At 37.6% G+C, this 21,717-nt stretch overlaps 4 protein-coding genes across 6 annotated transcripts; 1 reads left to right on the forward strand and 3 right to left on the reverse strand.

The window, feature by feature from the left end:
* Positions 1 to 1,203: 1,203 nt before the first annotated feature.
* LOC104711728 (chlorophyll synthase, chloroplastic) lies at positions 1,204 to 4,360 on the reverse strand. Of its 2 annotated transcripts, none has more exons than XM_010428457.3 (14): positions 3,982 to 4,360; positions 3,855 to 3,899; positions 3,668 to 3,756; positions 3,367 to 3,454; positions 3,175 to 3,260; positions 2,993 to 3,079; positions 2,839 to 2,904; positions 2,679 to 2,762; positions 2,492 to 2,553; positions 2,340 to 2,415; positions 2,117 to 2,261; positions 1,678 to 1,754; positions 1,545 to 1,592; positions 1,204 to 1,454 (listed from the first exon to the last, which is right to left on the reverse strand). In XM_010428457.3, exons 1-14 carry the CDS (start codon positions 4,133 to 4,135, stop codon positions 1,392 to 1,394), a joined length of 1,170 nt encoding a protein of 389 aa, XP_010426759.1. In that variant the 5' UTR covers positions 4,136 to 4,360; the 3' UTR covers positions 1,204 to 1,391. The 2 variants fall into 2 exon arrangements, with proteins under 2 accessions (XP_010426759.1, XP_019084840.1); XM_019229295.2 differs by having other exon boundaries at positions 4,012 to 4,260.
* Positions 4,361 to 4,587: 227 nt separating this feature from the next.
* On the forward strand, positions 4,588 to 9,698 carry LOC104781020 (phosphoinositide phosphatase SAC8). 2 transcript variants are annotated; one of them, XM_087466015.1, is made up of 20 exons: positions 4,588 to 4,886; positions 5,036 to 5,110; positions 5,222 to 5,349; positions 5,478 to 5,569; positions 5,665 to 5,722; positions 5,831 to 5,887; positions 5,968 to 5,999; positions 6,129 to 6,211; positions 6,294 to 6,400; positions 6,714 to 6,800; positions 6,881 to 6,958; positions 7,124 to 7,188; positions 7,367 to 7,465; positions 7,616 to 7,715; positions 8,133 to 8,241; positions 8,351 to 8,423; positions 8,745 to 8,838; positions 8,947 to 9,030; positions 9,234 to 9,300; positions 9,383 to 9,698. In XM_087466015.1, exons 1-20 carry the CDS (start codon positions 4,730 to 4,732, stop codon positions 9,508 to 9,510), a joined length of 1,773 nt encoding a protein of 590 aa, XP_087322141.1. In that variant the 5' UTR covers positions 4,588 to 4,729; the 3' UTR covers positions 9,511 to 9,698. The 2 variants fall into 2 exon arrangements, with proteins under 2 accessions (XP_087322141.1, XP_087322140.1); XM_087466014.1 differs by lacking the exons at positions 4,588 to 4,886; positions 5,036 to 5,110; positions 5,222 to 5,349; ... (1 more) ...; positions 5,665 to 5,722; positions 5,831 to 5,887 and having other exon boundaries at positions 5,968 to 6,211; positions 9,228 to 9,300.
* Positions 9,699 to 9,767: 69 nt separating this feature from the next.
* On the reverse strand, positions 9,768 to 13,633 carry LOC104711730 (acyl-coenzyme A oxidase 4, peroxisomal). The gene is made up of 13 exons (XM_010428461.2): positions 13,370 to 13,633; positions 12,843 to 12,947; positions 12,641 to 12,747; positions 12,473 to 12,550; positions 12,260 to 12,383; positions 12,074 to 12,147; positions 11,907 to 11,966; positions 11,684 to 11,793; positions 11,239 to 11,398; positions 11,038 to 11,114; positions 10,769 to 10,940; positions 10,183 to 10,275; positions 9,768 to 10,096 (listed from the first exon to the last, which is right to left on the reverse strand). Exons 1-13 carry the CDS (start codon positions 13,395 to 13,397, stop codon positions 9,974 to 9,976), a joined length of 1,311 nt encoding a protein of 436 aa, XP_010426763.1. The 5' UTR covers positions 13,398 to 13,633; the 3' UTR covers positions 9,768 to 9,973.
* Positions 13,634 to 17,750: 4,117 nt separating this feature from the next.
* On the reverse strand, positions 17,751 to 20,020 carry LOC104715567 (uncharacterized). Its single transcript, XM_087465810.1, has 4 exons — positions 18,980 to 20,020; positions 18,484 to 18,898; positions 17,881 to 18,401; positions 17,751 to 17,801 (listed from the first exon to the last, which is right to left on the reverse strand). The coding sequence occupies exons 1-4, from the start codon at positions 20,018 to 20,020 to the stop codon at positions 17,751 to 17,753; spliced, it is 2,028 nt and encodes a 675-aa protein (XP_087321936.1).
* Positions 20,021 to 21,717: the final 1,697 nt, after the last annotated feature.

A 21,717-nucleotide genomic window follows, 5' to 3' on the forward strand; every position in this document is an offset into this window, starting at 1 on the left:
AGAACGTGCTACTAGCATCTGAGCTTGTAATTGGTTATGGAAGGAAGAACATTGGCCCCAGGGGAATGCTCAAAGTGGATCTTTGTAAAGCCTTTGATTCGGTGAAATGGGACTTTATAATCGCTGCTCTTCAAGCTTTCCAGTTTCCTGACAGGTTCATCACTTGGATCAGGCAATGCATTGAGACTCCGCGATTCTCTGTCTGTGTAAATGGAGTCACCTCTAGCTAGTTCAAGAGTTCAAGAGGATTACGACAAGGGGACCCCATCTCACCATATTTGTTTGTCATTGCCATGGAAGTCTTCAGCCAGCTAATGCGATCAAGCTTTGCGGCAGGGTTTATTCAACATCACCCCAAAACAAAGGAACTTGACATTACCCATCTCATGTTCGTCGATGATGTAATGGTCTTCTTTGATGGATCATCATCGTCACTACAAGGGATTAGCGATGTCATGGATCTGTTTGCCTCTTGGTCGGGGCTTCAAATGAATTATGAGAAAACCCAAATATTCACTGCGGGTTTGGAGCCTAGTGAATCCGCAGCCATCTCAAGCTTAGGATTCACCACTGGCTCCTTGCCCATTAGATAGTTGGGTTTACCTTTGATGAGCAGGAAACTGAGGATATCGGAATACTCCCCCTTCTTGAGAAGCTAACCAAGCGGTTCAATGCATGGGCCTCCCGATCGCTCTCTTATGCTGGCAGGCTGCAACTCTTGAAATCCGTCATTTATGGCCAAATCAATTTCTGGATCTCAACTTTTATCCTTCCAAAGGCGTGCATAAAGCAAATGGAATCTCTTTGCAGCAGATTCCTATGGTCTGGCTCTATTGATAGATGGAAAGGAATTAAGGTCGCCTGGACTAACACTTGTTATCCAAAAACAGAAGGAGGCCTAGGACTTCGGCGTCTAAGCACATGGAACACCACCCTATGTCTCAAACTTGTCTGGCTGATGTTCTCAGGAAGCGGATCACTCTGGGTCGCCTGACACCACTATCACCACATGCGAGGTAAAAGCTTCTGGTCCATTACCGCTTCAGCAAGTGACTCTTGGAACTGGAAATCTCTATTAGCACTACGACATATTGTTGAACCGTTCATTAAATGTGACCTGGGAAATGGGGAGAAAGCAAACTTTTGGTTCGATGCTTGGTCCCCCCATGGACCACTGATCAAGATAGCTGGACACCGAGAAGATAGGGCGCACTTATGTGGTACATCGATTACAATTTAACGCGGTTCAGCTTAAGATACAACAAGAGTTGTTTCTACTGATGGCAGGTAATTTTACAATATCTTAAAAACTAGTTGATGCCACCACTTGACCACATTTGCGGTTTCAACGCCTCTGCTTTGGCCAAAAACCCCATCCATTATACGCCTTTTCAATGTTGCGATGCTAATGCCGTCACGAATATGCCGAGTACCAAGAATGGCTGTGCGCTTGCCTGTAATCAAGCAACTTCTGGTTAAAAAGACCACTCAGGGATATAAGCAATCTGACTTTCATTCCCATGTGAACACTTAGATGGACATACCTGGTACTTGACGTCATATTTGACAGGATCCTTGAGAAAGTATTTAAACTGCAGTTTTGAAGAAAAGAGTGTAGCGATTAGACGAGCGACAAGAATGTAATTAATATTAACGTGACACTGTTAACGTTCTTACCTGGAACACAATCTGAGGAATGATCAATGCAAGCAACGCCAATGCATAATAAGGTTTGCCAGATGCTAATAGGTATCCTGCAAAGCAAATAGACATTTACTAGTGATGATCTCTACCTTTTAGTAGTGCTATATAACAGCTACTGTGTAACATAGCCAGTAGTAATGGTAATGTGTCTCTCAGGGGAAAGTAGCTTGTAAGCCTCTATTTTACTACATTAGTAACAATCAAACCTAGGAAGGAGGAATTTCCCGAAAACTAAAAAAGATAGTAGGTTATGCATATGACCATATAAGTATGAAAATGTAGCAAACACACAAAATGAAACATAAACATGGATGCCTCTTCATTAGCTCATATCTGTACATTCTGTGACCCCAATGAACCAAACAGAAGATATAGAAGCCACAACTGAAAAAAAACTATTAATACTACATACCGGCAACAGAGAGCTGAGTAACGTCTATAGCACCAACACATATCCATTTTGCAGTTTCAGTGCCAAAAGCTACTGGGAGGGATTGAAGCCCTAATGCCCTGTCTCCTTCAACACTTTTGAAGTCATTAACAATGGCTATTCCCAACTGCATTATTACAAAAGTACAACAACATGAAGCAATAGCAGGCTATATCAGATAATGTAAAGGACGTAAGAAGAGTACCCCAGCTATGCTGTACAAGAGTGTTAGAACAACGACGTCTGGTGTAAGAGTGCCAAACAATGCTTGGCCAGCCCACCTATCAAATCAAGTGAGAAAGAAACAATTCAATGAGATGAGAACAACACCATATATTAATGCACGAGATATCTTACCATGGCAAACTGATATAGCTTGCTCCAAGAGCAAAATTTCCAACCCATCCATTTTGTTTTAGCTGCAAGAGTCAGTTCATATATCAATATATTAAAGTCCTAAACTCCAAAACTTATCCTCTTCCATCTGGAAGAAAACACAGAATGTCTTGTCATTAGAGGAGCGAAAATTAGGACAAGAAATTACCTTAAGAGGTGGAGCAGAGTATATATAAGATAGCAATGAACCTCCCAAAGCAAGATAAAACACAGTGGGAGTGGTATGCCCTGCCTGGAAAAAGGAAGATTTAGTAAATCTGATGTGCCTTTATAAACTGGACAAGTTTATGTCAGAACCGCCAACTTACCCACACATCTAGTATTCCAGCAATTCCAAGACCTCCCAATAATAGCACCCAGAACTGTGTAATAACCTGCATTGAAAGAGTTGTAAACAAGAAGGTACAAATAAGAATCACAAAAGTGATCAAAGCTTACACAATGTTCTCTCTGTCACGTTACCTCTTGCTCTGATATAGCTCCAGATGGAATTGGACGATATGGCTCATTAATCGCGTCAATATCTCGATCATACCAGTCATTGATTGTCTGTAAAATCGACAACACATCTAAGTTTATGCAGCACTAAGAAAATGCATTACCATAAGCACAACTCTAGATTTTTTGTCTTGTCAAAACCAGACCTGTGTATAGCCAGTAAGACAAGGACCGGACATCACCATACAAAGAATCGACTTAGCAACGTCCTCTGGAGTCCAGTGAAAGTTCCCTGCAGGAAGCAAAAAAATTAAAGAAAGAAAGATGTCTTTTGAGCAAACCAAAGATTTAGTCATGAAAGAAAAAAACTTAATGAATAGTGATGTGTTAACACAAACCTGAAGCAGCAGCGCCACAGACGACTCCCCAAACCAATGGAGGCCAAGTGACTGGCTTTGTAAGCTGAAGTCGAATCTTCCATTTATTCTAAACAATCAAATTCAACTCTTTTTTTAGCTAACAAACAATATTTTCACATAATTTGGTAGCTAAACATTAATATATATACAAAGGTTATGTTATGAGAGAGAGATTACTTTTAATAGAAAAAGACCTAAACTATGACAAATTTATTCTCATTTACATAAATTTCAAAACCCAAAATTATAAAAGATCCAAGAAGAAGAAGAAGAAAATTACAGTTTCTTGAGATGCTCCTTTGATACCGAGAAGCTGGTTAATGCTCGAACCACTACCGGCTGGTGCCTTGTCAGGCGTCTGAGATTTAACTGCCGTCGTAAAATTCAAATCCTCTCAAGTGTCAAATTTAGTTTTAAAAACTTAGCAGAGAAAAATAATAATTCAAAGAATTTAAAAAAAATCAAACCTTTATCCGTATCAGTCTCCGCCGCACGCACAACAAATCTCCTCCCTACGAACAAAGAACACAATCAGTAAAAAAAACATCCGAAGACATTGTCCAGAAGCATTACATCTAACGGAGTGTAAAGTACCCGGTGATCGGAAGACTAACGTCGACGAACCAGAACGCCGACGAGTGAAGTCGACGGAATCGGGATTACGGAGAGAGAGAACTCCGATTCTGTCGATGGAGGTAACTCTGGATGAATGGATGGAGGAGACGGTGTTGAGAATCGAAGTAGTCATAGAAACGTCGGAGGAGAGAAGAATCGTCGTCTCTGGCCGGAGATGGTGTGAGTGAGCTCCTTTTTTTTTTTGTTTTTTTTTGGCTGTGTTGCTGTTTCGGGAAACTAGTGGCTGTAAGTCACCGGCGATAAGCCTACCTACGTAACAGTTTTGGCGGCCTTTGATTCAATCATTGCCACGTGGCACCATCCTCTTTGGGCAGTAGTACTGGTTATGTCGGCCCACTGTCGGGTGAGTTAACATTGGGTTTCTTCTCCAGAAATCTAAACCGAACCGAACCAAAACGATTACACCTAATTAAACCAACAAATCTGAACCGAACCGGAAATGGACATAGACTGATAGACGTAGTCATTAGTCACCATATTCATTAAAGCAGTAGGACCGCTTTTAATGTAAGGCCCAAAGAAAGCCCATAAATACACCAAACACGTGGCCAGTCAACTATGAAGGAAAAAAAATGAACAAATCATTGAATTTTCTATCTTTTTATTCTCTCCTGATCCCGTTTTGATTGAACATAACTCTAACAAACAACATCATCATCTTCCTTCAATTCTATTCCTATTTTTGAAAACCTCTGTGTTTGCGTTAATGGAGATCGCTCCATCTTTGACTAGATTCAAGCTTAACGATCAATTTAAGCTTCTTGAGTTTCCTGATAAGTACGTCGTCACACCAGTCGATTCTTCGCCTCATGAAGGCGGCTTCTCCGTTAATCGGCGTGATGGCAATATCAAACGTCTTGATGGTACTAATCATCAACACTCTCTCCGTTTTATGTTTTGATTTCGTGAGTAGAGGAATCTGTTGATTCAATTTCTCGTTAGGTTTAGTGTTTTATGCTGTTGAAGTGTTCGACCATATTTGATGTTCATTGCTGTTTCTTCGCTACTGCAGAAGACGCATCTTCTGAGAATCCTACTAAAGTCTCTACTATCTATGGCGTAGGAGGAACCATTAGGCTCTTAGCAGGTGATTATATATTTTCTCTTTTGTATTTTTTTTGGTTTCTGCTCAGTACTGTGTTTGGCTCCGATTATGAGATTTTTTATATGCTGGGGTTTCCACTTCATTCATGTATAGGAACATACTTGCTCGTTATAACGTCTCGGGAGAAAGCTGGGAGTTTCCTCGGTTTTCCGATTTTTAGAGTTACCGGTATGAAATTCCTACCTTGCAATGAGGCTTTGAGGTTTGCTACTGCTCAAGAAGTAAGGTTTGCTCTTGTTAAGTTTAATTGATATACGAATTTTTGGGGTTTTTTTAATGTTTGGAGTTTATGAATGAGTTAAGTTTTCTAAAGAACGTGGTCACTTCTCTGAAATGGTGGCTTGTGCAGAAAAAGGATGAAGCATATTTTAGGACTCTGTTACAAGCACTTGAGGCGACCCCTGGATTGTATTTTTCATATGAGACAGATATAACATTGAAGTAAGTTTTCACTATCTGATGATCTTGAGTAAAGAGTGTTACCGATTTCCGTGGCTTAATATATATATATTGGTTACATTGATCCAATGTTGCAGCTTGCAAAGAAGGTGCAAGCTAGCTGAAGGTTGGAATCGTAAGCCCATTTGGAAGCAGGTTGGATTTTCATCTGCTTCTATCTTTAGAAAAGGGATCTTCTTGGATCTTACATTGTTGTGTTAGTTCGTCGAGTTAAAGTTAGCTGAATGTTTATTTGCTTGTCAGGCTGACCCTCGATTCGTTTGGAACTGGCGTCTTTTGGAGGAACTGATCGAACGCAAAGTAAGATTTATGATTTTAATTGTGTTATCTTCTCATTCCATGTCAAAGTTTACTGATCTGACCGTCCTTTATTGTGGCAGCTGGATGGTTTTATTCTTCCTCTACTTCAAGGGAATATCCTTTTTGTTTTATCTTCTGTTTCGCATCTTCTTGGACTTTTTATATTTCTAATGCTGTCTTTCAAATATGATTCTAATAGATGATACTCCAATACGTGTTGTTTAACATTAACTAATGGTTTAAGCTACCAAGTTGCTGAGCTAAAGCTCAAGGATTCTCCTGCTGTGATATCGCTAATTTCCAGGCGCTGTACACGGCGTCTAGGTAGGGTTTAACTTGTAGTACTGCTGGAAAATTCAGTTGAATGCATGTTTGTTTGACAGTGATTCTGAAATTGGCATCCCAGGTACACGTATGTGGAGAAGAGGAGCCAATCTGGAGGGGGACACGGCTAATTTTGTCGAAACTGAACAAATAGTGGAGATTAATGGTTTCAAGTTCTCAGTATTGCAGGTATACTGTTGTTAGGAGCTCATTTTTTGCAGTGTCCTGTTAAAATGATGTATTATTTCATTTGCATAATCTGTAGAATCACATTCATTGATCCATGTGAGATTTTTTTCATAGCATTTCGGCTGAATGGTTTACTGTTTGAAGTTTTCTTTGATATGGTTTGATTTACTCGAAATTCCCTATTTCATTATTTGTTGCTTCATCTCTCCACTTGATCATGTAGGGAACCTTGCTTTTATTCTTCTCTGTTTTGATTTTTTAAGCTTCCCTTTCATTTCTTGCCGACTGTAACTGTCTCGCTTTCACTTACTAGGTTCGAGGTTCAATCCCACTTCTTTGGGAGCAGATCGTTGATTTGAGCTATAAGCCACAGCTTAAGATAAATAAGCATGATGATACGGTAACTTTTAAAGATCTTGTGACCAGATTAGTTATACTCTGTCCAACCCTCAGATTTAATTACTTTACTTCTGCCTCCAGCCAAAAGTCGTGCAGCGCCATTTCCATGATCTTTGCCAAAGATATGGAGAAGTTATTGCAGTTGACCTAACAGATCAGGTTGATTTCTTTTCTCCTCATTCCAGATAACAAAAGTAAATGGCAAAAAACATATGTGCACTTTGACATGTGAAAATTAGGACATTTGGCTTCAACTTTAGTGTGGTTGCTGCTATGCAAATTTTCACTTGCTTACTTATAATGTATGATATTGGACTGCATTAGCATGGAGCTGAAGGTGAATTAAGCAAGGCATATGCCACCGAAATGGAGAAGCTTCAAACTGTGAGGTAAAACACTATATCCATATAACGCATTTACCTTCTATCCTTTATGTATTAGGTTTTTTTTTTTGGGATTATCTCTCAGCGTTGACTGTGAAATTTTTCTTTTACCTTAAGTTTTCTTAGATCATACACGTCAAGTGGATTAAGAGATATTGTTAGTTAATGAGATTGTTGGACGCAGATATGTCTCCTTTGACTTCCATCAGGTCTGTGGAACTACAAACTTCGACAACTTGGGAGTACTGTATGAACAGATTGGGGATGCATTTGAAAAGCAAGGGTAAGCAGAAAAACTATGGTTTTTGTTCTGCTCATTTCAGCTAAGTTAATATGGTTAGCAGTCAGATGTTATTTGTTTGGCTCAAGTTAGCTTGCTGCTAGCTGTGTACTGAGCGTTTTATTTCAGCTGCAACTAATCCAATCTGAGCAGATATTTCCTTGTAGACGCAGACGAGAACATCCTAGAAGAGCAGAAAGGAGTGATCAGATCTAATTGCATTGACTGTCTTGACCGCACAAATGTTACCCAGGTTTGTTGAATTATTATTCTTCTTACTCTTGGTTTTCCATTTCCAATAGCCATCTTGATTGGTACGGTATGTTCTATATATAAACTCATGGGTGATATTGGGTGGGGCGTGTAAAGAACTGTTGGTAAACCCTCTTTTGTGTCATCTGAGATTTTGGGAACTTGGCTATGCATTTAAACTATTTTTTTGGGGCAAAAATCACTGTTTTCATATATGTAAAATTGACGTAATATCATCTCTGGTTGCACCTAACGGCTTAAAAAAAATACTTGTTGTAAAGCTTTTTAAAAGGTCGTAACTGAAACCTTGTACCTAAGATGCAAACACTACCATTGAACAGCTAGTATACATTCTAAACCTTTCTAATTGAGTTGCTTCTGATTGCTTTCTTTCCTTTTTGTTGCATCATATGAAAAGAGTTACATGGCCCAAAAAATTCTGAATCTACAACTTCAAAGGATCGGGGTGTTTGATTCCACAGATTGTGTGTCTTTGTTCGAAGATGATTACACAAAGTTCAGAACAAGTAAGTGGTTGTCATCATTTTCAAAAAATTCAGTGCAGTGTCCAGCTTTTAAAGCTGTAGATATCTTCTCTCTTCATCAAAACCTTTAATCCTTTTGCTTTTCTCATAGTTTGGGCTGAGCAAGGGGACGAGATTAGCTTGCAATACGCCGGGACATATGCTCTTAAGGGTGACCTCGTCAGGTGAGACATAGTCTGCTTGTGCTCCTTTGAAAGACCATATTGATTTTAGTTGGCTAACAATTCATGTGATAGTGACGATGTCTTTTTAAGTTTACAGTTAAAGCTTTTGTCTTAACCATGCATCAACACTGTCAGAATTTTCCATGATGTTATCTCAATACGTTATTACAAGATTGATAACCTGTAATAGCAATCTTGAGTTTTCTATTTACTGTGGGTTTAGTTTCTCTAAAATGCTTTAGGACTTGGGCTGAAATTACTTATTTAGAATGACCATGTAAATGATAATAGTAATATACGCTATGGGGTGTTTTGGTGAAGGTACGGGAAACAAACTATGGCTGGAGCAATCAAAGATGGCATCAGTGCGATGTCGAGATATTATCTGAATAACTTCCAGGATGGTGTAAGGCAGGCAAGTTTTTCCTACACTTATAAATGAAGCAGCAAATTAGAAGTGAGGTGAAAGATGATAAACTGAAGGTAGAGAAAACAAAAACTGATACAGATTTTTCTTTTCCAGGATGCTTTGGATCTCATAAGTGGTCGATACACAGTTGGCACAAACAGCCCTTCACAACTTCAGCCCATTGGAGCACAACCGTCTGTATGTTCCTCCGTACCACAGTCTTGAACATATTAAACAAAATTTCACCTGTTAATTAGTTGACCTTTGCGTTTGACACTTAAATGAATCTAGTATCATATGTGAACGCAAACATATAAATTGCATTTGAAACGATCGAGACCTCAATCCAACAAACAGAAGAAGCTGACTAGATCTTGTTTGTTTTTTGGAAAAAGAAACAGTTTCTGCCAGTAGCATCAGCATTGTTGATAGGTGGTGTAACAGTGACATCTTTCTCAATTCATCAAGGTAAAGAAAGGCTTTTGATTCATTTGGTTTTATAGATTATAGGGTTGAATTGTGATATTGACGTGTTGGTTGATAAAAACAGCGGGAAGGAACACGCAGCAGTATCTGGCGACAGCATTGTGGGCTGGAGTGACTGCAGGAGTTGTGGCGATGATCAAGGCCAATGGAAGGCACTTGTGTTCAAGGCCTCGTCTCTGCCACCTAATTTGATTTCCATATGAACTGAGATGATTTGTGTCTCACATTCTTCTCAAAACACGCGCACACTTTACCTCTTCTGCTTTCTCATGTATTTCTTGTTGAACTTCCGTACAAGAATCTTAGAACTAGAAAGCTATTTCACCGAACCTTTTTTTTTATGTATCGTTATTATTGATCTTATGCATATCATAATCAAATCTCCTAGAACAAAATTTAGGTAAATATAAAACCAACTCACCCAAACACGATATCTGATCCAGTGTCAATCAAAAAAAGAAGCACAACGATTTTATTGACATTTTAGCAAAAGTTATTTATGATGACTTTAATAAGACATTAACCAAAATATAATTCCCAATTGCGCACGACCCTAAAGCTTTGAGGTCGGATTATTTGGCACACTTGTGAATGCCCACGTTACATAAACAAAAGTAACCAACAGACAACAACAAACACTGCACAACCTTTTAGCTTAAAGACGGCTTCGGGTAGCTGGTTTGAAACTCGCAATCCCAGTTACTTCCCTTCCCGTGACTAAGGTGTTTATATCGTAAGTCCCTTCGTACGTAAAAATGGGTTCAAGGTCACAGAAAGCCTGCAAATTTTTTACATTTTAGCATTTAACTATGATCTTTCTTCAATAATAGCCAACCGTCGAGACATATATGAAGATAAGCTCACCTTTGCCACCAGAAAATCCGATAAAATTCCATTCCCACCAAGTAATTCCCGACCGAGTGACGCAGTTTCCCTCGCTTTCGATGAAATCCATGCCTAGTGAAACCACATAATTGTTATGCAAATGCATAAATGATATTATTCGATACAGAGCTAAGTTTAATTCCAACACTACAATTCATAAGAAAGTTTATCTCGTCTCAGCTCGTGAACATAGACCTTCCTACATTTGGGTAAAATAGACCCTCATACGATTATGGATACAGGAACATTAGCAGATGTGACGGGCCTCTATTCACAATATTGCTACACTCACATTAGTTGTACTTTCCCTAACCTCTATACACTGATACGTTTATTCTCTTGTTACTACACATTCTCGCAAACAAGTGATGCATCTCAACTCTCAAGCTAATATGACAGGCGTCCTACCAAATGGTTCATAACTATGAGTTCCTATTGTTGTTTAAACCATCTTACTACGGCTAGTGTATCGACTATGTAATTAGACAGCGTGTTTCTCTATGTCGAATAATCAGCAGAAAGAAACTCATATGAAAGCAAAAAAAAAAAGGATTTGCTGTTATACCTTTCCTAAACTGGCTTGACCTGGAGTCATCTGACCTGACTCATATAGCTTGCAGAGGCGCCAACCCATTAGAAACATTGCTTGAACATTACCTAGCATCTCAACAAGCTTCTGTTGGTTTATCTGGAAAGCAGCCAATGGTGCTCCAAACTGTTTCCTCTCTTTCAGATACCTTGAAACAATACACATTATATGAGTATTGTACTATACATAATGAAATGAATGCTCATACTACGATTGCTGAGATCTGGCTGTTTCCCCAAGAATACCTGTGACACATATCGTAGATTCCCATTGATATGCCGATTGGTTGCCAGGCCACCATTACACGTGAGACAGCCAGGACCTACTCAAGTAAAGTGTAGACAAACAGTTAAACATAACAAAGAAAAGAGGAAGATGTGACGTTTTGCTGGTGATAACGTATTCAAGAGCATTTTTTGGGTCATGTGAAATTATCACAACAGTACCTTGCTGGTGTCCTGAAAAGAATTCACCCCAGGTAACCGATCCTCACCAGGAACAAAGACATTCTGTAGTAGAATATCTCCATTTTGAACAATACGTAAACCTATTTTATTTGGGATCTTGGTAGCCGTTAAGCCAGGCGCATCTTTCTTGACTATGAATCTGCAAGAAGGTTGCCGGTAAATTTCTAATGCAGAAAATTTAGTCTATCTAAATCGAATGATGTGTATTTGGAAAGTCCAGTATGTTCTTGATGACAGTCCTTACAAATAAATTTGTTCAGTACATTCAATTGTAGTCGTAGAGCAATCTATTTTAGCATTCTTTCGAAAAATGGATTTTTAAATCTACCATAATCTGAAATCAAGATCCACCTCATCACCTTCAGTTTCTGAGAAACTACCTCTACATCTAAGAGATCTGACAAAGCCAAAAAAATTGACATACCCATTGACTTGGTTGGTTTTCGTATTCCTAGCAAATATGATCAACACATCTGCAAAAGTGCTGTTTCCGATCCAACGCTTTTGACCATTAATTATCCAACCTCCTTCAACCTGATGAAGTAGACAGTTGAAAAAGGTCAAAACAATGAAACTTCCGACAATTGCAGAAGTAGAGCAGGAAAGGTTACAAAGCAATTGAATAAAAAGAGAGAAGGTAGCACCACCTTTTTGGCAGTTGTTATTAGACCACTTGCATCGCTTCCATTTTCGGGCTCTGTCAAAGCCTTTATACAAGTCCAACATATGTAATGAAATCAACACCATGTTTACATTACACAAAAAACTTATCCAAGGGATGCAAATCCTCGAAGTCCAAGATCCATGTACTCACCCAACAAGCCACAGAAGTCAATTGAGCCATAGCAGGCAAATGCTCCTGCTTCTGTGCTTCTGATCCACAAAGTGCTATTCTTGAAAAAAAATCAGAAGAAATTAAGGTCATGCAAATCCTAATATGGACTTTACCAAAACAATTGATTATTAAAGAGGCCAAGAAAGAAATATTAGGAGATCTTACCAATAGTGAGCATACCCAAAGAAGCATGCACCAACATGAAAGTCCCACAACTTGCATCAACTCTAGCTATTTCCGCTGTGGCAATTGCGTTGGCAGTGATGGAGAGGCCAGGACATCCATAGCCCTAAGAAGTCAAAACCAAATCAATATTCTGAAGTTTCCATTCACATAGCCAAACAAAAAAAAAACACAGAGCCTAGCATTAAAAACTACCTTGATAGAGCCACCAGCAACACGCAAAGCCCCAAGCTTTGGAATGATCTGGAATGGAAACTCTGCCTTCTCCCAGTACTGAGAAGTAAAAATCAGAGGAGGAACAATGACGTAATCATCAAAGGTTATAAAAGAACAAAACATCTCAAAAAAAATGAAGATAGACACCTCAGTCATTATAGGGGCAACTTCTTTCTCCATGCACTCCCTCACTCTCTTCCGGACGGCCTGTTCCTCGGGAGTCAATAGATCGTTGAAATGATAATAGTCCGAAGCTGCAGCAGCAGTATCCACAGATTAATCATAAGTACAATAAACAATCCAAATATAAATCATTTAGAAGGAGAAGAAGAGATGTAAAAATCCTCACTGCAAGGTGGAAATGTAGAGGCAGGGGTTGCTTGAGGAAATGCTTTAGATATCTCCATAGCTGGCAAATCAAAATATGAACTCCTCACCTTCTTCTCAGTATTCTCTGCATGACCAGAAATTTTCAATTCATAATTTCAAGACCAGTATTCTCAACTGTCAAAACCCAAAATTCATTCATTCATAATTTCGCTGCTAATTCCTATACAAGTTTCATCAATCATGATCCTCTGCACTATTTACAAACGAAACAGACTCTGTAATTACGAATTTTGAAATCGCAAAAATCTACGGAAAAATTCACAATCATCGACAAAATTATTCCAAACTAACACTCAAAACACAATCTCATTGACATACCCACCGATCTCACCTGTTCGATCGAGATGATCGACTCATTATAAACCATTCAAGAGCCAAAAAAAAATATATATATATACAAAATTCAGGTGCACCAAACGAAAGAGAAGGTGGACGAAACATGCAAAACGAGAAAATGGAAGATACAGAGGGGACGAAAAAACGAACCTTGATCGGCAGATTTGAGAACAGTCATGATTTTGATGAAGAAGATACAAAATCTCTACGGCTCCGTCCGTGATGATCCAAAAGTGTAAAATTGCGGAAGGAGATGATGAAACGGATAACATTAAAATAGTGCGTGCTGACTAATCAGGACCCGACCCGACCCGACCCGGTTACTATTTAGTAGTCTTTTTTTTGTTGTTGTTGTTGCATTGAAGTGTTCAACTTATCCTGATTTCCAAAATTTGTAAGTTACGTACTGGACCCGTTTTTTTTTTCCCTTTAATAAGGGACAATACATAAATTATGAAAAAGACAGGCTGATGAAAATGTTAGGAATTTTTTTTTAGGTGTAGAAGAATTTGAAAAACTTTATCAATTAAAAAAAAAAAAAAAAAAAAATTTGAAAATGATATTTAACAATTTCGAGAAAAGATATGTCGTTTACGTTACAATGTTGTTTGTATTAAACGACAGCAAGGTGAAACATACATCGTTGCTATTCCTTTGTCGTTGTCGCATGAATTATAGGGAAGCTTTTGATATAACTCATTAGTCATTTTGGGTAAGAGAATATATAAAAGATTACTTTTATAAGCATTTTTACGGTGTGAATAACAGTTCAAATTAATCCGCCAAATTTGTAAGCATTTTTACGGAAATCGAATTATGTTGGAGTAGTTTCTACTGTTTTTATGTAATTAATCTCTCCAGAGTAATGGAATGAAGACTCTAATGTTTTAGAGACAGTGGAACTCCTAAGTCCTAACCCCGATCCAATGAGGCGAATGAGGCGATGCAACAACAATTTTTTTTTAAAAAAAAATAAACAATACAGTTGTATGATAGTTGTGCAAAATAGCAAATAATTAACAATTGTATTATTTTAAGAAAGTACGGAAAAAATAGAAGCTAAAAAATTTGATAAATAAAATCTAAACTTTAGTTTGGTAGTAGCTGTACACATTACCATATGCTTCGCCTATGGATGATATTCTCAAGTTTATCAACAGGATCATCAGAAAGTACTGGTTCTTCCTTGACTAATCTTGACTTTGATTTCGTGTCTATTGATTATGACTAGTAGGGCTTTAGGCTTTGGGTCATACTTTGCCTTTTTGCATATTTCAAAGTAAGTTTTTTTTTTGTGGGCGTTTGTAATCCAGAATGAATTTTAAAGTTAATATTTTGTATCGTTACAAATATTTAAATTTCTGAGTTGTTATTAGTCTAAAATTAAATAATATATATTTAGTGAAAGAAAATAATATATTTAAAATCAGTAATCGGTATTTTCTTAAAATGTGTAAAAACTTCTAAACATCAATTTTCTTGAGACAGATGAAGTATTTGTATCAAGTATCAACAATTGATAAGTTCTCTCCCTCCATTCAATTCAACAGAAAAAAAAAAAAAAAAATTGTCCCAAAAATCCATTTATTTTTGCTTTTTTTTCTCTCTCTCTTTCATTTGTCTTGGTATCAACTTGTTATCGACCGTGTTTAAGTATATCAATGCCTTTGTGTATCATATGTATAAGATATTTAAAAAGAGTTACTTGCGCAAGAAATATAATAATAGAATCCAGACTAGCTAGATAGTTTAGATATGCATAATTCGTCGTGTGAGGTGCACTATCGTATTTGCATGGAGGTTCTTGAAAGGTGGTGGTGTTTTTATTTTTTAAAAAGACTTTGGACCCAAACATTATGTATGGCTGTATGCTAGCCTAAATGCAATATGCTACGAAAATGTTAGTAATTGATGTTGCTCGAGGTGACTTGCAATCATTTATATTGTTCTAGCATACTTTCCATTTAATTAAGAATTTTAGCTCGTACTGGAAAAAAACCATCAATACAAATTCAACTTTATTGCCAAGCCAATGGGGGACACATGAAAAGAATAAATTTAGAAAATGCTATACGAGAATGAGTGCATTTGAAACCTTGTTTTTGTAGCATACTCGAGTTTTTATGTGTATATATGGCCCATCATGCTATGCTTTCTCTTTCGCTTATACCATAGACTTCGCGACAATTGAGGAAAAGACAAGCCCAACACATTTTACTTTAACAATAACTAATCAAACCTCTACTTCTTTTTTTTTCTTTCTTTTAAATGTATGTTTATGATATTGTAGTTTTTTCCCCGAGAAATTCAACAACCTTGTCGTAATGTCTCGATAAATCTTGCCTTTTAAGTTCTTTGACTACCAAATTCTTTTAGAGCTGTAATGATTTTCATTGACCAATTTTGTCTGTATTTTTCTAACTATAAAAAAGACAATATGATGGAAAAGTTTCGGGGTTGATAATTTATGGAAGCGGTCAAGAAATGAATATCGATACATTTACGATGATTTGATGTGTGTTTGTGACATTATGATATGCTGATATCGATTTAATGGCGGAATAGGCCGCAATGTGGTAGATGGCAGTACGTGCGCAGCTAATAATATCAATAGTCACACGTTGTTCTTAAAGATTCTTAGATTAATGCAGCCAAAAACATATTGAAAGCACTATCTCTTATTTCAGCTCAAGATTAACAAATTCAAGAAGACAAAAAAGTTAGACATAGTGATTTTTTTTTTTGTATTGGTTATTAAGAAAATAGAAACTAGTAAAATTCTTAATTCAATATCCGGAAAAAGTATAAAAAGGTTGAACAAAATCAATCAATAGTTAGTGTGTTGTGGGGTGTGATATTTTCAAACGAGAAAAAAAACGGAAGATGACCGTTGGAAACTGATCTCGCAAAACATCTCTTATCTATCAGTCATGGTACGTATAAAATATTATAAGTCTTTGGTGCTTTGTATGAACGCATTTCAGAGACTAGGTAGATGAGATAAGTAGATATGTTGCAGTTTGTGTGGATGCACCTCCGCATCTTGAGATTTGGTTGGTTAAAATTAGGTCAAACGTGTACGCATATTTTACCACACAAAAGAATTGTGAAGGCATCCTTGGTGCGCCAGATGTAAATGTCAATTTTTAACATTTCCAAACATTTTTGTGACTCACGCTCCACCAAATAAGATATTATGTGGCGGTTGCAACAAGCTCTACGTATCTTGGTGGGTTGGTAGGTTTCCAAATATGGTAAGTAGACACTGGTTTTGCTCTCTGACGCAACTATTGTTACGATTTTCACGGACCGACGTACTATTTCTCCCTCGGAACTATCGTATCTTGCCAGATCCCCATCGATCTTTGATCTCGTACCAGTTTCCCTTCGAACTTATAATCTCCGTTTATTTCCCCCCGAATCCATACTTCTACGCCTATTTCCCCACCGAACCACGATTACACGGTTTTGGTACAAAACCCAATAGAAACCCATGTTAAACCGGTGTGAAACCAATTTAGAACCCGGGTAAAATATACAACCCGACCCGACTTCTCCTTCTTCTATTTTAAAACGAAAATCCCCAAATTGAAACTAAGAACCCTAAAAATCGAAATTGAATAAGAAATCTCTCTCTCTTTCTCACAAAATCATGAGCAATATTTCTGGATCTTCGAGCTGTTCGACAAATGTTCGCGAAAGAGGAAGAATTGTTGGTGTACCTAAGAGATGTTGGTGTGGAGAAACAATTGTGGCCAAAACTTCCAAATCCGACCATAACCCAAATCGACGATACCTTCGGTGTGTATATGCAGCTGGAAATAAGGTAATGACAATCACGTTTATGGTCTAGCTTATTATTAGATCGGTTCTAAATGATAACCAAATCAATTGTCTATGGTCTAGCTTATGAATGACAATCACGTTTTCAAATGGGTCGATGAGGCTTTGTTGGATGAGGTGGAGACAATGAAAGAGTTCATATCAGAGACAATGAAGGAGAAGAAGATGCAAATGGAGCTGCAAATGGAGCTTGAGAAGAAGATGGTAATGGAGGTTGAGAAAGAGATATTTGAGAGGATTGAAGATGTTAAAGATGAATTCAAATCAAGGATGAATAGGATGATAATTGTTTTAGTATTTGGTTGTATGATCATGATCGGTCTAGTTAAGCTAATATGATGATAATTGTTTTAGTATTTGGTTGTATGATCATGATGACAATGTTAAGGTTCAATGTTAAGGTTCAATGTTAAGCTAATATGATGACAATGTTAAGCTAATATGATGACATCTCTTCTATTGTTCAAAAGAGACCATACAAATTTGTTCAAAAGAGTAGAATTCATTGATCAAAAGAGACCATACAATTGTTCAAAAGAGTAGAACATCAAGGCCAAAATACAAGGCTTAATAATAAGGTTCAAAAGACCACACTAAGGCAGAACAACATATGTTCTGAAACAGGTCATAATACCAAAAAAAAAACACTTTGCCTTGTTCTAATCCTCCACATTACTTCATCCACCAATTACTTATCTTGAGTAAGACAACCTTGAGAAGATTCCACTTGAGTTCCACCCTACAAATTTAATCAAATATCAGAATCAAATTTAATCAAATATCAAATATCAAATATAATCAAATATCAAATAACTAACCTGTGTTGTATTCTTCTTATTCTTCTTCTTCTGGTGGTACCTACAATTATGATCAGCTGCACCACATATCCCACAATGCATGATTCTCTTCTTTTGTTTTGGTTTCTTTTTGGTAGGTGACTCATGAGCACCTTTCTTCCTCTTCTTGTCTACCTTTTCATCATCCGCCCTTGGTGGTGGATGCACACTTTCACCACCAGTGCAAGGCCAATAGCGTGGACCTCTTTGTGGTATAATCCCCTCCGTGTAATTCTCTTTCCACTTGAAAGTTCGGAACCATTCACACACGTAATCTTCAGCTTCCAATGTCTTCTTGAGTATCAGTCCATAAGCATGTTCGCAGGGGATTCCACATATCTGAAACTTCATGCAGGTACAAGTCCTTTCATTCAAATTGACTCTGTGTTTGTCATATCCCAGGTAAACTTCATAAGCTCCATTTGTGCTGGGATGAACAAAGCACATAGAAGCTGCCTTATGCTCTTCAGCCAAGAAGCGTTTCACATATGGAGTGCATATCCCTGACAAATACATGAATACACATTACACTTTAGAACTCAATACAAAATAAATGAAAGATAAAAGAAGTGTAGTGTTACTAACCTTCGTGCGAATGAGAAAGTGCAGACCGCTTAGCAATTCGAACCATTGCAAGCCTTCGAACAGCCTCCAACATGGCCACAAATGGCTTCTCTCTTGCCTTGTTGATTGTGCTATTGAAGGACTCCACAGAGTTGTTTTCCACATCCTCACAGTAGCTGCCAATCTTGTGGAACGCCCTACACCAAGTCTTTGGTTTAGTCTTCATAACATCTTCAGCAACTTTACTATCGTATGCATGGATCCTCTCCAATGCCTCTTCATAGTCTTTACTATTGTAGCACCAAGCTAGATCCCAAAGGAGTTTCTTCAGCCGCTTCTTATCCGGATGCCTCTTCTTTAGATTACCATAAATGTGCCTAACACATTTTCTATGCTCAATCTTTGGTAACTCTAACTCAACAGCTTTAATCAAACCCTGAAACAAAGAAAACATGATTAACATGGTGTCGATGCAACCTTTGTCAAAAATATAAAACATATCAAATCACATTCTAACCTTTTGTCGATCAGACACCATAATGTAACCATCCCCATCACCTAACTCCAAGTCGATCTTCAGCCTATTCACAAACCATGACCAATTATCAGTGTTCTCAACTTGAACAACATACCAAGCCATTGGGTAGATAACATTGTCAGCATCCCTTCCTAAAGCAACCAGCAACTGTCCCTTGATCTTTTCTTTCAAGAAACAACCATCAACTCGTATTAGTGGTCTGCAAGATTTTTTCCATGTTCTCCTAAGAGCATCAAAGCATACATAGAATCGCTTAAACACATCCTGTCCGACCTCGTTCTTCACCGTCTCTACCTCTACAACAGAACCTTTATTTGCTTCCAATATCTCAGCCCCATAGTCTCTGAGTCGCTCAAATTGAGTGTCATATTCAAGCTCTATCCATGCCAATGCCTTTCTCCTAGCAGCTTGACATTGACCTCTAGTAACTGATATCTTCCACTTCTCCATTATAGTCTGCTCCATCTTCAAAGGCATGTAATATTCCGGTTCTTCTCTTATCTTATCTAGAAACAACCTAGCTATCACTGGCACCTTAAACATTTCACACTCCCCATTAGGTACACAAATATGCTTGTTCGTGTACAATGTAATCCTCCACATCGACTCATTGTGCAAACATGCCGCATAAACTTTCCACATACATTTCCCCTTAGCACCAACACACTTAAAACCGATTCTATCTCTATCGTACCTGTATTGCTTCAAGTTACAACCGGATACAAGTGCGTAGTCAAGAACACACTCCTTAAAAGCGATTCCATTGTAGAAGCTTTGCCCTTTGTACATTGAACCATCACCACGAACTATGGGAGTCCCCCTACTCGCACCACCACTACGAACACGTTCCTCATCCTCATCGTCGCTTTCTGGGTACACGTTATGACGAATCGATTCCTCAGCTTCCGTAAAATCTGTCGCCAACTTGTTGATATGAAACTCATCGCGATCCTCAGCTTCTGCGTCGAAATCTACTCCAAGAGGCGGATTAGGAACGGGATTTACCGGGACCATCGCCATCGCAACCGCCGAGAGAAAGGGGCAAAATCGATTTCGCGATTTCGCGAATTTAGGGTTCGTCGAGAGAAAGGGGCAAAATCGATTTGGGGATTTTGTGTTTTTTAGGTTTTTTAGGTTTAGATAGTTTAATCGGGTTGTAAATGGGTTGTAAACCGGTTTAATATGGTTTAATTTGATTTAATTTGGTTTTTACGGTTCAGCATTTGGTTAAACAAAACAGTAAACCATTAGAACCAACACGATGGGGAAATTATGCGAGGTTTCATAGTTCGGTGGGGAAATAGGCGTAGAAGTATGGATTCGGGGGGAAATAAACGGAGATTATAAGTTCGAAGGGAAACTGGTACGAGATCAAAGATCGATGGGGATCTGGCAAGATACGATAGTTCCAAGGGAAAAATAGTACGTCGGTCCGATTTTCACCCATTGAATATAAGGATAGACATTATTTAGGGTTGGGAATTAAAAAGTATGCACGTCTCTCATCCTGATTACGTTTATGCTAATCAAAATGCTTTTCACCGCGTTTTGGACATTGTTTTATTGGCTTGGTACGCGAGTCTTTGCGTTGTCCTATTTAGCCCGTCTCCGTCTGTATTACATAAATCTTTACTGTTTACATAATATTGGATTACCATGATTCGATTCGGACTCCCCTGGTTATATTATGTTATATGAGACATACTACTTATAAATTAAAGAAATAGAGCATGTGTATTACTTGGAAACAGAACATGCATGCGTGCATTGTACGAATCTTTTATTGCAACGCACCCATATGGGATATATATAGCCATATTTATGTGTGCGGGACAAAAAGCCTCACTGGTCTCTAAATTTTGAAAACTATGATCATGTTTAGTTATTCGATACAAAACGCCTGTCGAATTGAAGAATGAAGTGATATTCCGCATTGATAGATAGTTTTGGACATGTATCTAAACCACCATAATAATTAATACGTAGACGAGTCTGATATGCAACATGCATGATACTATCTTTGTAATATGTCGATGTTGAAAGATCTATATATATCACATTATTGAGCTTTGTGGATCTCCCATAAAGTAAGTAATGAAATTTGTTTCAACTTAGATATATGAAAATGTATATCATACTAATTTAATGCAAACCATTCTAAAAAAAACAAATGATTGCTGACATTGACCACACGATCGTTCAAAAACATCACAAATTTTGCAATCCCCTCCTAGTCCTAGGCTCCTACCACTTTCGCTAGCTGGCAATATGCCTATCTTTCTGAATCGGCCAGGTCATATTCGTACACTTGATTATTTGATAAGTTTTGAAAAACTGAATGCTGGGATTATAGCGGGGAAACTTTTTCTCATCTATTTTGAGATTTACAAAATAAATTAAAATTTTTCTTTTTATTATTTTGTCGAAGACAATATCAAATATATATATATATATATTAAAAATGACAATATTATGAATAAATTAAAAAATATCCTTAAAAAACTAAATGGCAATATAGTTACAAAAAAAAAAACAGCACATGACATATATATCCAAATCTTCAATGGTAGCTAGCATTTTCAGGATTTATTTTTTGTAATCATTGGCTTATTTTCTTAACAATATCATTTTGTATTATCATTTTGTATTGTCTTTCAAAATTTGCACATTTTTTTTAGTCATAGTTTTAGCTGTTCATGTGGAATTTTAGAGTTTAG

This window comes from Camelina sativa, chromosome 9, assembly GCF_030686135.1.
Source record: "Camelina sativa cultivar CO46 ecotype springtype chromosome 9, ASM3068613v1".
Taxonomy (NCBI): Eukaryota; Viridiplantae; Streptophyta; class Magnoliopsida; order Brassicales; family Brassicaceae; genus Camelina; species Camelina sativa.